The sequence below is a fragment of the Mycetomoellerius zeteki genome, unplaced genomic scaffold (genome assembly GCF_001594055.1).
Source record: "Mycetomoellerius zeteki isolate Tzet28-1 unplaced genomic scaffold, Tzet1.0 scaffold407, whole genome shotgun sequence".
Taxonomy (NCBI): domain Eukaryota; kingdom Metazoa; phylum Arthropoda; class Insecta; order Hymenoptera; family Formicidae; genus Mycetomoellerius; species Mycetomoellerius zeteki.
This window is the reverse complement of record NW_017257400.1, coordinates 539,501-553,009: the sequence shown is the minus strand read 5'-3', so window position 1 is coordinate 553,009 and position 13,509 is coordinate 539,501. Positions and strand designations below refer to the sequence as shown.

The 13,509-nt window shown below is 36.4% G+C and overlaps 3 protein-coding genes and 2 non-coding genes across 7 annotated transcripts in view; 3 read left to right on the top strand and 2 right to left on the bottom strand.

Annotated features, from left to right (window-relative positions):
* The window catches only part of bnb (bangles and beads), a 10,307-nt gene extending 8,877 nt beyond the window's left edge, over positions 1-1,430 (top strand). For both annotated transcript variants that reach the window (XM_018453731.1, XM_018453730.1), the window contains exon 3: positions 1-1,430. This exon is cut by the window's left edge and continues 357 nt beyond it. In XM_018453731.1, the coding sequence (XP_018309233.1) occupies positions 1-609 (609 nt within the window). In that variant the 3' untranslated portion in view covers positions 610-1,430.
* S6KL (ribosomal protein S6 kinase like) overlaps positions 1-8,144 on the bottom strand; it is a 62,676-nt gene extending 54,532 nt beyond the window's left edge. Inside the window, exons 1-8 of one of the 2 annotated variants that reach the window (XM_018453732.1) lie at positions 8,065-8,144; positions 7,650-7,936; positions 7,233-7,333; positions 6,864-7,131; positions 6,695-6,779; positions 6,512-6,619; positions 6,234-6,392; positions 5,787-5,875 (exon numbers count right to left, since the gene is read on the bottom strand). In XM_018453732.1, coding sequence (XP_018309234.1) covers positions 5,787-5,875; positions 6,234-6,392; positions 6,512-6,619; positions 6,695-6,779; positions 6,864-7,131; positions 7,233-7,333; positions 7,650-7,706 — 867 coding nt within the window. In that variant the 5' untranslated portion in view covers positions 7,707-7,936; positions 8,065-8,144. The other variant, XM_018453733.1, reaches the window with a different exon arrangement.
* TRNAN-GUU (transfer RNA asparagine (anticodon GUU)) lies at positions 5,255-5,328 on the top strand. The gene has a single exon. It is a non-coding gene; the product is annotated as a tRNA-Asn (tRNA).
* On the bottom strand, positions 5,586-5,657 carry TRNAW-CCA (transfer RNA tryptophan (anticodon CCA)). Its single transcript has one exon. It is a non-coding gene; the product is annotated as a tRNA-Trp (tRNA).
* Positions 8,145-11,810: 3,666 nt separating the features above from the next.
* UbcE2M (NEDD8-conjugating enzyme UbcE2M) overlaps positions 11,811-13,509 on the top strand; it is a 2,821-nt gene continuing 1,122 nt past the window's right edge. Inside the window, exons 1-3 of the mRNA XM_018453706.1 lie at positions 11,811-12,115; positions 12,197-12,291; positions 12,475-12,681. Of these exons, the coding sequence (XP_018309208.1) occupies positions 12,013-12,115; positions 12,197-12,291; positions 12,475-12,681 (405 nt within the window). The 5' untranslated portion in view covers positions 11,811-12,012. The remainder of the gene's footprint in view (positions 12,116-12,196; positions 12,292-12,474; positions 12,682-13,509) is intronic.

The window sequence follows — 13,509 nt, the reverse complement described above, 5'->3', positions numbered from 1 at the left end:
CCCGCCGCTCAGGAACCTGTTCAGCCGCAGGAGAAATCCGCGCCTGTCGCCGAGGCCGAGAAAAATGTAGCGCAAGCAGCCGCGCCGGTAGAGGAGCCGAAACCAGCTGAGAAAAGCGAGAAGATTGAAAAGAGTGAGCAGCTGGAGACAGCACCCGCCGAGCAGCCGGCTGTCAAAGTCGAGGAACCAGTCAAAAGCGAGAAGAAGGTAGCTGAGATAGCTGCTGAGAAGGAGCCCGAGAAGGAACCGAAGAGTGCCGACTCTCCTGTCCTGGAAGCTGCCAAGGAACAACAGCCCGCACAGCCTCAGGAGTCCACCCAGATCAAGAGAGATGCGGCGGAAGCGCCGGAGCAGCCTCAGGCCAAGTCGGACCTTCCGGCCGCTGAGGAGCAGCAGCAGCAGCAGCAGCTGGCCCAACAGCAACAACCACAACAGCAACAGCAGGAAGTCGCTAAAGAGATAAAGGAACGCTCCGACGATTCCTCCGAAGAGAAGTCCTCCGAGGACAGCAAGGAGGACACTAAGAGCAGCGAGGAAGAAAAGTCTTCCGAGGAACAGAAGAACGCCAAACCGAAGCTTGGGGAATTGCTCCCGAAACCCGAGCAGTAAATCTCGGCACGGGGAGGGTTTGATTGATGAGTAACCTCAGCAGCGCGGCAGCAACAGCAGCAGCAGCATCATCTCGAGGAGAAGAAGAAGGAAGAAAACTGCTCCTCGGGACGAGCTCAGGCATCGGCGTCTCTAGCCACCGAGACGTGGGCACGAGTTCGTCGCGAGAAAACAGGAGCGGAAGTGAGAAAGAAAGATGTATGTATGTGTGTGTGTGTGGGTGTGTGGGTGTGCATACGTGTGTATGTTGTGAAAGAGTAAGAATGCGAATGCCGGAGTAAGAAGCACTTTCAACGATAAATCCAGAAAATGTGAAAATACTGCACAGTGTGAATGACGAAGAAAAAGAAAAATAGAGAGAGAGAGAGAGAGAGAGAGGGCGAGAGAGAGAAAGAGAGAAAGAGAGAGAGAGAAAGAGAGAGTGCGAAAGAGTGACCCCATCGACCCCATCGATCTTTCTATAGGGTAGGGTTATCCGATCTTCGACGGCGCACTACGATCTCGGTAGCGCACCTCCGGGAGCGCAGGACGATCGCGTGTTACCGGATGCTGCGACACGTGAGCGAACGACACCGTGTAACGATCGTATCTTCGATACGTGGTGATCGACGCCCGTGATCCGGCGTCCCGGTACAGACGGCAGACGGAGAACACGCGACGGTCCATCATAAAATGCCGGCTTGGCCTGGCTCCGAGCTGGCATTCCCGTTCGTCCCGGTGGACATCGCGATCTGTCTCCCCCCCCCCCCCCCCCCCCCCGATCAATATCTTTCATTCCCTTTATGAAATCTCTATCCCCTGTGTCCCATCCGAAAATGACATACCACTACAACACCCGATAAGCTCATCCCGATAAACTATAATAGTAAGTAGTTCGACTCTCTCTGTCTTCTTTTTAAAGATACATGTGTCATTATTATTATTGATTATTATTACGATTTAGTACCAGTACCACTATTATTATTAATATTATTATTTGTATTATTGCTATCATCATCGTTATAATAATAATTATTATTATTACTGTGAATCCCCCGACGGCCTCGTGTTACTACCAACCGCCCATCTATGGATCGTTCGTGCTCGTTCAAGCTGCAAGTTCGAGTTTCAGGTTTTAATAATACAGAAGTGTAAAAGTATCGAATTTTATGATCATAATTACGGGACTCTACTGAGTTTTTACATAAACAGAGATATTTTTCAAGCGATATACTCAAACGAAAATAGACTTCCGAGATCGATATTGTACACAATCATCGCGTAATTTTCTTCCACAATACGTAATATCTTTCATAATATCTCAATATTATCAATACACTGTTACATTCAAATCAAATTATTTAAGTTATTTTTAATCATTTCTATAGATCGCCACTGCTCCTTCTCAATATGTCGTTAATTTAAACTAAACAATGAACTTAAACAATTTCGAATTCGAGAAAATGTATAAAATTTTATTCAAATTTAATTTGTTATTTACTAAGTGCATACATTAATATGGATGTTTATTTTGAAACTAATTAAGAAATGGATTGATTTACATTTTAACACAAATTAAAGTTAAAAATAACAAAATGTTATTTAACTAAAGGGATTGGGTTACCATTACTCCTTTGATATATAACAGTGTATCTCTGTATACCAGAACTTATGTATACTGATTTAAGTATACTGAAACATAACAGTACAACGGTATACCTAAAATTTCACGCAATTACTCATCTTTTCAAAATTCTAGACTACAATCATTATTAGTCGCTTCCGAATTTACAGCGTAAAATACAGTTTCACTCGGCGAGCGTTATGATCGCACGAAGCAGTTGTAGGTATTTGCAAGATATCTAGAAAACGAATGATACGTCTGTGAATGATAACATCTGTGAAAAGATGACAGAATGGACGCAAGAGGAATAGATGCAAGTGGCACATCACTGCGTAAATCGCTCGCTGATAAATCATGCGATTTGCAGAGGTCCGTGTGATAACATTAGATCGTGATAAGCAGCGATTTGTCAATCACATCGCGCTTCAGCATCGCAAAAACGAGGATCAACGCCGCGGTTGTAATAAGTTAACGAGTGACTCACGAAGTAGCACTTAGTCGTTCTCGACAGCGTGCACAGAGTACGTACACAGTGTACATACGTGCCGTGTCAGATACGATAATCGAGGGCTTCCGCCAGCCGATAAACATCTTCGCACTTCTCTAACACGAAATAACAAGGCACAACGAGCGCGCACCGGCAGCGAATTGAGTAAATGATAATAACCCCTTAATTTACGACCCTTAACCCTTCACCGTGCCCACTTTACCCACAAATCGTTTACGTTACGCAATAAGATCAAATAAAACATGTCTTTCATTGCATTTCATAGATGTTTCGTTGAAAATTTCACTCCATTAAGATAATGGGATTTTGCTATTGAGTAATATACTTACTCGATACCATTATTAAATACGTTTAAGAATAAAATTATTAATTATAGAAACTTATTGATCTTTTAGGCAAATGACTTCAGGCAAATTTTGATTGATAATATAAAAACTTTCCTTCAGATAAATAAAGAAATAATTATATATACATTGCAAATGAAAACGTAATTAAAAGGAAAAATATATATACATAGCTTCAAAGATAGATTATCATTCATCATCAACAATTTAAGATCTAACAGTTCAAGAACTATCCAGAGTCTCATTATTAATTACATTTACGCATAGAATTATTAATTACGGAAACCTTATATCAATCTTTTTAGACAAATTTTGATCGTAAAAACGTCTGGCTTCCTTTCAAATAAAAAAAGAAATACATAATTATATACATACCGCAAATGAAAATGTCTTTAGAAAGGAAGATATGTATGGTATTTTTGATAATATAATATATTCAAAGATAGATTATATATAATTATCATTTATCGTAGACAACTTAAATGTCTGGCTTCGAGTTCAAGAACCGTCTGGAATCTTATTATTACTATAAAGGAAGATATGTATGTTGTATTTCATATCTTCAGAGATAGATTATAATTATCATTCATCGTAGACAATTTAAGTATCCGAGCTAAAGGATTATTCAGAGTTTCATTATTGATTACATTTACGCAGAATTATCAATTACAGAATTATCAATTAAGGAGAGCTTATTAATTCTTAAGGCAAATATTTATCGTATGGAACCGTCTAGCCTTCTTTCAGATAGATAAATAAATAAAAATAATTATATACACAATGCATACACAGCATAAATGAAAATGTCATTAGAAGGGAAGATATGTATGTACCGTATTTTATAATATCTTCACAGATAGGTTATAATTCATCACAAATAATTAAAGTATCTAGCACTTAGCAGAAGAATCATTCAGATTGTCATAATGCGTAGAAAACGCAATAAATCCCAACTAATTCATGTAAGTATCATTCTGCCAAGGGTGCAATAAACTGTCACTAAGAGAGGCGATCCGCGGATTTACGGCGTCACAGCCGATACCTTTCTATTCTCGCAAATGCAATTCCATAACGAATCGGCTACCCATGGAGAATGCACTTGCATAAGAGCCCCAGTCGCGTAACTGCTCGCGAATGTCGCATCGGCGCAAGCCGACATTTTTCCTTAGTGCATCGATTCATCAAAGGGCGAGCGAGCATCTCGATCGCACGGCGATACACCGGGTAGGTAGGCATAAACAAGGCTGCAGTGCATAAGGTGAGTGCACCCAGCGAAATGTCAAGGCATTGAAAGAAAGAAAAAGAGAGACGAAAAGAATTTTGCAACTCGTCGCGCGGAAATTGTTCCATTATTATTCTTCTCTACATTTCATCATGTCGCCCTGCATTCTCGCCGTTCAATACCAAACGCCCTCGAAATTGAAGGGCTTTCTGGAAAAACTCTGCAATCTTCATTTTTATGAAATGATGTTTTAATAGAAAAACGTTGTTTAATTGTGGATTACATGTTTTTTATATTTCTTGTAAAATTTTTTTAAAATGTTGATTGCAACATTCTATCAGAGAGCTGTTCGATTAATCTTTACAGAACAGGAACGCTACTATATGGCGCTGTTCTATTTTTCATATTATATTGTATTTGTCCATTTTTATTTTTAATATTAAATATTTAAATATTAGAATTAATTAGATAAATTAATATTAAAACATTTAAATATTAGAATTATCATATTGGTCGGAAAGTCAGTATAGTAGCTTTGAAACAGTATCATATTTTTGAGATAAAGAATGTAATTAATTATAATAAATCTTATCTAAGGAAAAGCTGTAAGATTTAAAAAACACCCGTACTCTAAAGGTTAAGTTGAAATAAACACACCTGATACTATTTAACGCTATTTTTGAAGCATTCGCTTTCTTTCCCCTGCTATTAAATCCAAAATGCAAAAAAATTTTATTTTTCAACGCTAGATTATTGCAGAGTAACAAATCATTGTTTCTTTTGTAAAAAAAATTTATTAACGCGAAATGTCTGTGTTGAAATTACCTTTTGCGATTTATATTTCGCATTTTTTTTCTTAAAACTTAAAATTTAATTCATTTAATTTTCTAATTAATGTTTGGAAAAATAATTTTGCGAGAAATAGATGATATGTAGTAAGTGCACTCTTAAAAGACATATAGTCAAATGCCTCCGTGGCGCAATCGGCTAGCGCGTTCGGCTGTTAACCGAAAGGTTGGTGGTTCGAGCCCACCCGGGGGCGATATTTTTTTTACAATTATTGTACGATTGTGTTTAATATCATATTAAATATCAGTTCGTAACTCCTAATTGTAAATATACAAAAGCACAAGTTTTACGTTATAATATTACAATATAGATTGAGATAAAACGCATAGTCGACTATTTACAAAACAAATGATATAAAAAATAATTAATGATAAACTAATTAATTTTTGTTATTTTTCTTAGTTCTGTTTAGCTAAAGAAAATAATTAAAAAACAAAAAAAAAATTATCTTGACCCCGACGTGATTTGAACACGCAACCTTCTGATCTGGAGTCAGACGCGCTACCGTTGCGCCACGGAGTCTTGTGATGTTGTCTTCTTCTAATGCAATGATATGTAACGATACACTTAAAATGATAGACTCGCAATATAACGTTGAATGATAATTGTAGTAAAGCTATATAAAATATGTACTTGAAATCTATCACGTACCTTATTTGTAAGTAAAACGCAGGCTAACACACCCAGAGACCACCAATCGACTTCCTGTCCATAATGTTCCTTCTTTAGAATTTCCGGCGCTGAAAAATCATGATGAAAAATTCGCTTAAGTATGACGATATAAAAGCGCATTTTATATTTTATATTGTGTTAATCAATTAATAATCTTTATTATTTTAAGCGAATTGCATAGATCATTTGCTACAGCGACGTAACTCAACAATTGTCATTTTTTAGTTGCGAAAAAAATCTAAAGAAGAAAAATTTGTATTTCTCTACAATCAATTATTATGCTAAAATTACATTTTAAGGTTAATATTCCAAAATTTTAAAAATGAATAAAAATATTCAAACTCATTTTCTGGAAAACTTTGTTTTTTGAGTTATGTATATGTGTATACTATTATAAATGTATACTGTTATATGACATTTTCTTACCCATATATTGAGGTGTTCCGCAGAATGTGTTTGTTCGTTCTGTGCGATGCAACCATTTGGCCAGACCAAAATCGATAATCACAGCATGGCCATCTTCATCAAGTAGAATATTGGTTGTTTTCAGATCTCTGTGTACTACACCAGCATTGTGTAGAAAATCTGTATACAACATACGTTTTTGTATAAAGTACAGAGACGCCAGATCCTGTATATCATTGATAATTGAAATTATTCTTGGATCTTGTACATACATTATTGATTATTAAAATTATTCTTACCTACAGCTAATGCAATTTCAGCTACGTATATCCTAACTACTTTTTCAGGCAAACAGCCATACTCATCGACTAGTGAAAATAATTCTCCTCCGGAAATGTAATGCATCACTGCAATATTATTTACATCTGTCAGTCTATTTAGGATCACATTAAAATTTAAATGTTGTAACAATAGAAACACACATATATACAATGTCTTTCTGCCTTGCCATCTGTGGACGGAATTCACTACGAAAGGATGATGCCCAACCATTCTCAGTATCGCTGCCTAAGTATGAAACATCAAATCTGTTATATATTATGTCAAATCAATATATTTATCAAAGTTGCATCATCTTAGATATGGACGTACCTCCTCCTTAGCTTGTCTGACACAATTTTCTGCCACAATCATGGCTTTGCTAATCACCTTCAGTGCAAAGACCTGACTAGTTTCTTGCTTTTGCACCTTATATACTTTGCCATAAGCACCCTTAGCTATTACATCTAAGAAGACGTATCCTGTTTTCAGAGGTACCTCCTTGACTGGAAATTCTGGCAGGAACATTGACTGAGAGCGTGAAATGGGCCATACTGTTTTGGAAGATCCGTGAATATCCTGTATAGTGCCTTTGGTCCAACTGAAGAGTGAATGAGTACAAATTTAGTTCTTGTAATCATGATATTTAATATGTATAGAAATCTGTTATCAAAGACTAATTACAATGCTAACTCGTGTTACCTTCTGTGAGAAGCACGGGACAATGACCTTCCTTCCTCGTTAGAAGCCTGCGCTGTTGCATTGTTGACGCAGCTTCCACCAAGCAAATCACTGAGACTGTACTATAAATCAATAACATTGCCTTTAATGCAAAATATGTATATGTAACTATAATGCATCATGCAAGCACACAACAGACGTATCAGGACATAAATTTTTTTTTAGTAAACTCAACTGACAGTAACATTACATTAATATTACAATTTCTTACTTAATAATGTAATCGTTAGATAAAATATATTATATTATATTAATTTTGTTAAATGGAAAATTAAGTTACTGATGCAATGTTACTGTTGATTGATGTTTATCAAACGTCAAACAGGAGGACATAAATTCTTTATTATAGGTTAGGATATAAGTCTAAACAATACTCACCTGACTATCATACCTCTGTTGATTATGATAGCTCCTTTTGGCGTTGGAGTTGCCCATTCAAGTGACAGTGCTCCGATCGATCGTCGATCCTCTTAAACCGAGCGACTATTCAAAAGCGACGTTTTTCGATACGTCATTCTGCTGTCGAGTTAATCCTAAGTTAAAATACGAGTCGTGTCGCCAGTTCGTTTGCGCGTTATTCATACTGTCGTTGAACTTATAAACATGCACGACGCGGCACGGCGCGTATAAATCGTGTTATCTCACACGGCAGTCTGGCTCGATGACTGTAAATGAAATTACTAATTATTATGACAAATTGAGCCACGCTGCGCACAGAATTATTAAATCGGACACAGCAACGTAGGATGCAGCGCAAATTACGCCAGTAGCAATTAGTTAATTAAAAAATTACCCAATGAATCGTTAAAGATGATGCAGAATTTTATTTACGACGAAAGCTCGTGCGGCGAACATGCGCAGTACGCAAGTTCCTCCCAAAGTCGGCGAATCATCACGTGAAGTGCAGAGTCGCGAAACGCTTTCAAATATGTACCTTACGCATACGAGACACTCGTAATCCCGTTAGGACATTCTATAAATAGCTATATTCCACAGCTGAACGAATGCAATTTGAATTTACGCGAATGTCAGAATTCAAATATGTATCTGCGGACGGAGAAGTTGAATTAAACGTCACTCACGATGAATTTGAAACACGGAATCACGCACGTTACCGTAAAAGCGCGAAAACACCGCGCGGACCTGCGCAATGAACGTTAATTATAGTAGGGCGCTCGAAATTGCAGAATAATAAAATTACAGGGCAGCAAAAATTATAGAAAATCTTCTGGATATTTTGAAATCTCCTTTGTATAATTATAGCTACTATAAAACAAGTTGCGTTATTTCGCGAATAATAGCTACACATTTTTTTATCACATATTTCTATATACTTTTATACTTTCTAATAATCTTTTTATACTTTCATTAGATATTGCTCTCTTTATTTCTACAATATTATTCTCTTTTACTTTTTTTATATTTGACCAAGGCTGTATGTACTTTTATTACTTATATTACTTACTTATATATTTCTGTAATATTTATTTAATTACTATTCTTATTTATTTACAACGAAGATTTGGATGAACCGTTTTATTAGGGCAATAATAGATAGGCCACTAATTGTACGATCACCGTTTAAATATTAAAGAAAGATCTAAAGCAAGAAAAGCAGTATTGTCGGAAAAAATAAAAAATACAATTAATAGTATGTACATACAAATTTAAAAATTTATATATACATTTATTCAGGGCACGTATTTATGGAACTGGAATTGGAATTAATTTGTTTTCCTTATAGAAAATATAATAGAAATCTAAAAAATAATTGTATAATTTCAATCGGAATTCTGAACAGTGCCATATATCTTGATATTGCTCTATGCCATTGTTCATGCATATACACTTGCTACCGTTGTCACTTTTCGTTTGAAAAAATCGAATGAAACCAATATTTTCGTTTCACAATTTTGTTTCGATTATTTTCTTTGCATAGTAAAAAAAGCAATTAATTTATTCTTTAATTTTATGAATGACCATTCTGTCTGTTTTAATTATTCTTTGCTTTTGTAAAGCAATAATAGATAATAATTCCGAATTCATTATTCCTTTTAGGTTACTCAACTTACGAAACAATAATATCAGAGGCATTCCGCGGTTTTTGTTACGCGGAATTAAATATCCTTAATGCACATAAAACGGCACGTAAAGCCGTCTGTATTACCGACTAAATCATAATTTTTGTATAACAAATACTTTTGTCTCTTTCACAGACTCGAAAATCCTTTTTCAGGATTAAAGTATACACATTAATATGTGTTTGTGAAGTGGAGTTTATGCCGAGAACAAAAAATTTTTCTTAAGATTTCAATTTCGAAATTTTTTGTCGTTTTCGGCATAAATTCCACCTCACAAACACGTATTAATGTGTATACTTTAATCCTGGAAAAGGATTTTCGAGTCTGTGAAAGAGAAAAAAGTATTTGTTATACAAAAATTATGATTTAGTCGGTAATACAGACGGCTTTAGGATCATCTTAACCAATGATATTTTTCTATTCTGTATATTCGAACGGAAATGCTAAATGTTACAGTTGATTGATTACGCGGATATTTTTTACGCAAATTATGTGTCCTTGTGAACGATGACAATGGGCGCGTTCAAGTTGATAAAGCGGCTAGCCGGCTCGCCAAGCAAATGAACATAATTGGTTGTTACTTATAGATCCTACCAATCATATTCAACCGCTCGGTAAGCACACCTAGCCGCTTTGCCGTCTTGAACTCGCCCATTTTTAAAACAGATGTAACAGAAAGCGCGGAACGCCTCTAATTGGTTACACGAAACACGTTAGACTGATTCTACATTAGTTGCATCGCAGTGTCGCAAGGATTGCGGTCCAATCAACATCAAGCTATCTCGACTCTGATTGGACCATAACGCTTGCGACACGCTTGCGATATTGCGATGCGACTAATGTAGAACCAGCTTTACGCGGAAAATATCAATCTATGTAACCGCAACCTTACGATTTGCACATATTTATTAGGGAATTAATATTATTACTAGAATAATATTAATTAATAATTAATTAATATTATTCTAAAAAATAATGTTATTCCCTAGATTTCTATTGTATTTTCTAGGGAAAACGGAATAATTCCGATCGGTAATTGGAATTCATTCTGACATGTTCCATAATAGGCGAATTTTGGCGTGCTTCTGGTATAGCAACCAAAAGCAACCGCGGTTGAGGCTATCTTCGTTTTCAGGAATCAGAAGACAAAGATAACCCCAACCGCGGTTGCTTTTGGTTGCTATACCAGAAGCACGCCAAAAATCGCCTGAGTCCAGATCTACAATAGGTGTTTTAAGACTTAAGCCGTAAGAAATTGACCAATTACAGTCGAATTCGAGGGGAATAATCGACTGTGATTCGCCCACTTCTTATTAGACTTAAGGCTTAAAACCCTATTGTAGATCCGGGGTAATAAGTGGATAACTCTTATTATCCCTAATCTGGAGTGTGTTCCAATATAGACTGCCAGTGCTGGCAGTACTGAAAAATCATTCCATTATTAGTGCGCAGCGCACTGCGACAACATCCAGTAACATCAATGACGTCGTAAATGGTAGCCATATTGCCACTGCGACTACTGCAGATTTCGAGGTGAGGCAGTTACAGTAGAAATATGATATCGAACATGGCATTTAACGCCAATGATATCAGGCATATTCACATAAGGATACGTATTATGGAATTATTCGGAATTGATACCGATCAAAATTATTCAATTATTCTTCACATTTCTATCATATTTTCTATCTATCTAGAGAAAACGGGAAAATTACGATCGGAATTCCGATATGTTCCATGATAAATACTCTGGTACTACTGAAAAAGTAAAAATATTAGATCCTGAATATAACTACATATATTCTTTATTTAAATGTAGAAGATGCGCATAAAGCACGCAATGGTAAGTGAGGTATCACTGCTTTCGTTCAATATTTCTATTGCAATCATGCAAATTTGTAACTTAACCTGTTTATTTACTGCGTGCATCGCCATATTGATAGCACTTGAAATTTGTTCCGATATACGCTGTTACAGCTATGCTGGCAGTAATGCAGTAATTGTGGAACAGGGGACTTATTACGGTTCCTTGTGACGAAGTGAAAATTACAAAAGTGATTGAATACTAGAATATTTATAACTTCATTGGTTAACATCTAGTGAATTTGAACATTTTTGTAATTTTCATTTCGTCACAAAAACCGTAATAAGCTCCCAGTTGTCGCAGATTACTGTGATGACGTCACGTTTACTGCACTGCCAGTAAAAACGGAACACATTCCTGATGGAATATCTACTGAGTTGGCAACACTGACTGCCAGTAATGCCATCTCACGGAGAAGATACGAACCCCTTAATGCTGTGAGCGGTTCCGTCGGTAACAAGGTTACATCGACATTACCGACCTCGCTAGTTAAAGGAATTCTCGTTTGAAAAAAAATTATCGACGCGTGACAAAGGAGATTGTCATCCATAACGCCGTGGCATCAGCGCGCCCATGACCGTCTGTCTACCGTCCACGTGACACTAGCCGCTGCGCCGCCTGTGGTGCGTGGTTGCGTGCGAGTGTAGTTGGGGACCAACCGTGCGATTGATCCTGTGGTGTCAAAAAATCGTCGGTTCTCCAGGGTTTGATTTTTGTATGCCGTCCGCGTGACCGCGGCCCGTGCCCGAGACACTTGCATGTCAGCCCGCGTCGGCGTCGAGCACGCGATCTAACTATGATCAAATTATTCTCGTTGAAACAAGCGAAAAAAGATGGCGAGTCACCCAAGGCTGGCACCCAGAAGAAGGCGTCCGCGGCACAGCTGAGGATCACGAAAGGTTCGGAGCAATGCCATTGAGCCACGTTGTACGCTTTCTGCACGTCAGTTTTCTCTCTTACCTGGTGCTCCTTTTTTCTAGACATAAACGAACTGAATCTCCCGAAAACGTGCGGCACAGAATTTCCGGATCCCGACGATTTGCTAAGCTTTAAATTAATCATCTGTCCAGATGAAGTAAGTAAATCTTGCTCCGGAGCACCTTATAGTTCTTACAGTCAATCAGATCAATATCACTTTCGCCGTCTTGCCAGAAATCGGGATTATTTTCGGTGTTTAGAGATTGACACAGTGACTCCTTTCCACATTGACATTAGTTTCTTATATCTCAATAATCTGAAGGTTTTTTAATTGTTTCAGGGATTTTACAAAGGTGGTAGGTTCGTATTTAGTTTCAAAGTCGGGCCCAATTATCCGCATGAGCCACCCAAGGTGAAGTGCGAGACTCAAGTTTATCATCCTAATATTGATTTGGATGGTAATGTGTGCCTCAATATTTTGCGAGAGGACTGGAAGCCCGTACTCACAATTAATTCCATCGTTTATGGTCTCCAGTATCTCTTTCTAGTATGTTTACTTGTTATCATTTCTGATATCATTTCCAAACTTCCATTTGCAATGTTTTTCAAATAAAAACTATATTGCTTGGACAAGAAATATTAGGCACTTTATTAACCATCATTTAAAGTTTAGCTCAAAAATTGATTTATAGACTTTACTATAAATTATCCTTTGTTTTAAGAACCTTTTTAAACTTATGTATGGTGCCAGTAATCAAATAACAATGTAAATAAAAAAATTCCAGATGAATGAAAAAAATTTAAGTGCCTAATATTTTTTAACTGTATTATGACATCATATGAAATTCTAAGAATAGTATTCATAGTCAGTTCTTATATTTAAGACCATCTTAAATGCAGTCTTAAGATATCATAAACCAATTATAGAGCTATATTAACGTCTTAAGACATTAATTTAGAAGGTTGAGATAAGAACACATTAAGATAAGAATGAACTATGAATACATGTACTTGTAAATATATACATGTTTATACATACAGTGACTGCCAAAAATTTCTGGCCAATAATTTTATTGTATTACTCAGATAAAGTCTTTACAAATAAATATCTAATACATAAGTACCTAATATATTTTAGTATTTAAAATATTAAAAGTATTGTGCTCTTAAGTTGATTGATTGATTGATATAATAAGAATTTTAATTTTGCTTGAACCAGAAATTGTAAAATTCACATAGAAATATTATTAGGCATCTGCTTTGACAAATGGCCTTTGTTCAAGAATTTTTATTTATAATATAAACTGAAAAACAGGACCCAAAAATTATCGTAAAGTTAATGTTGACTGGAAACTTGGCAGTCACTATATATATA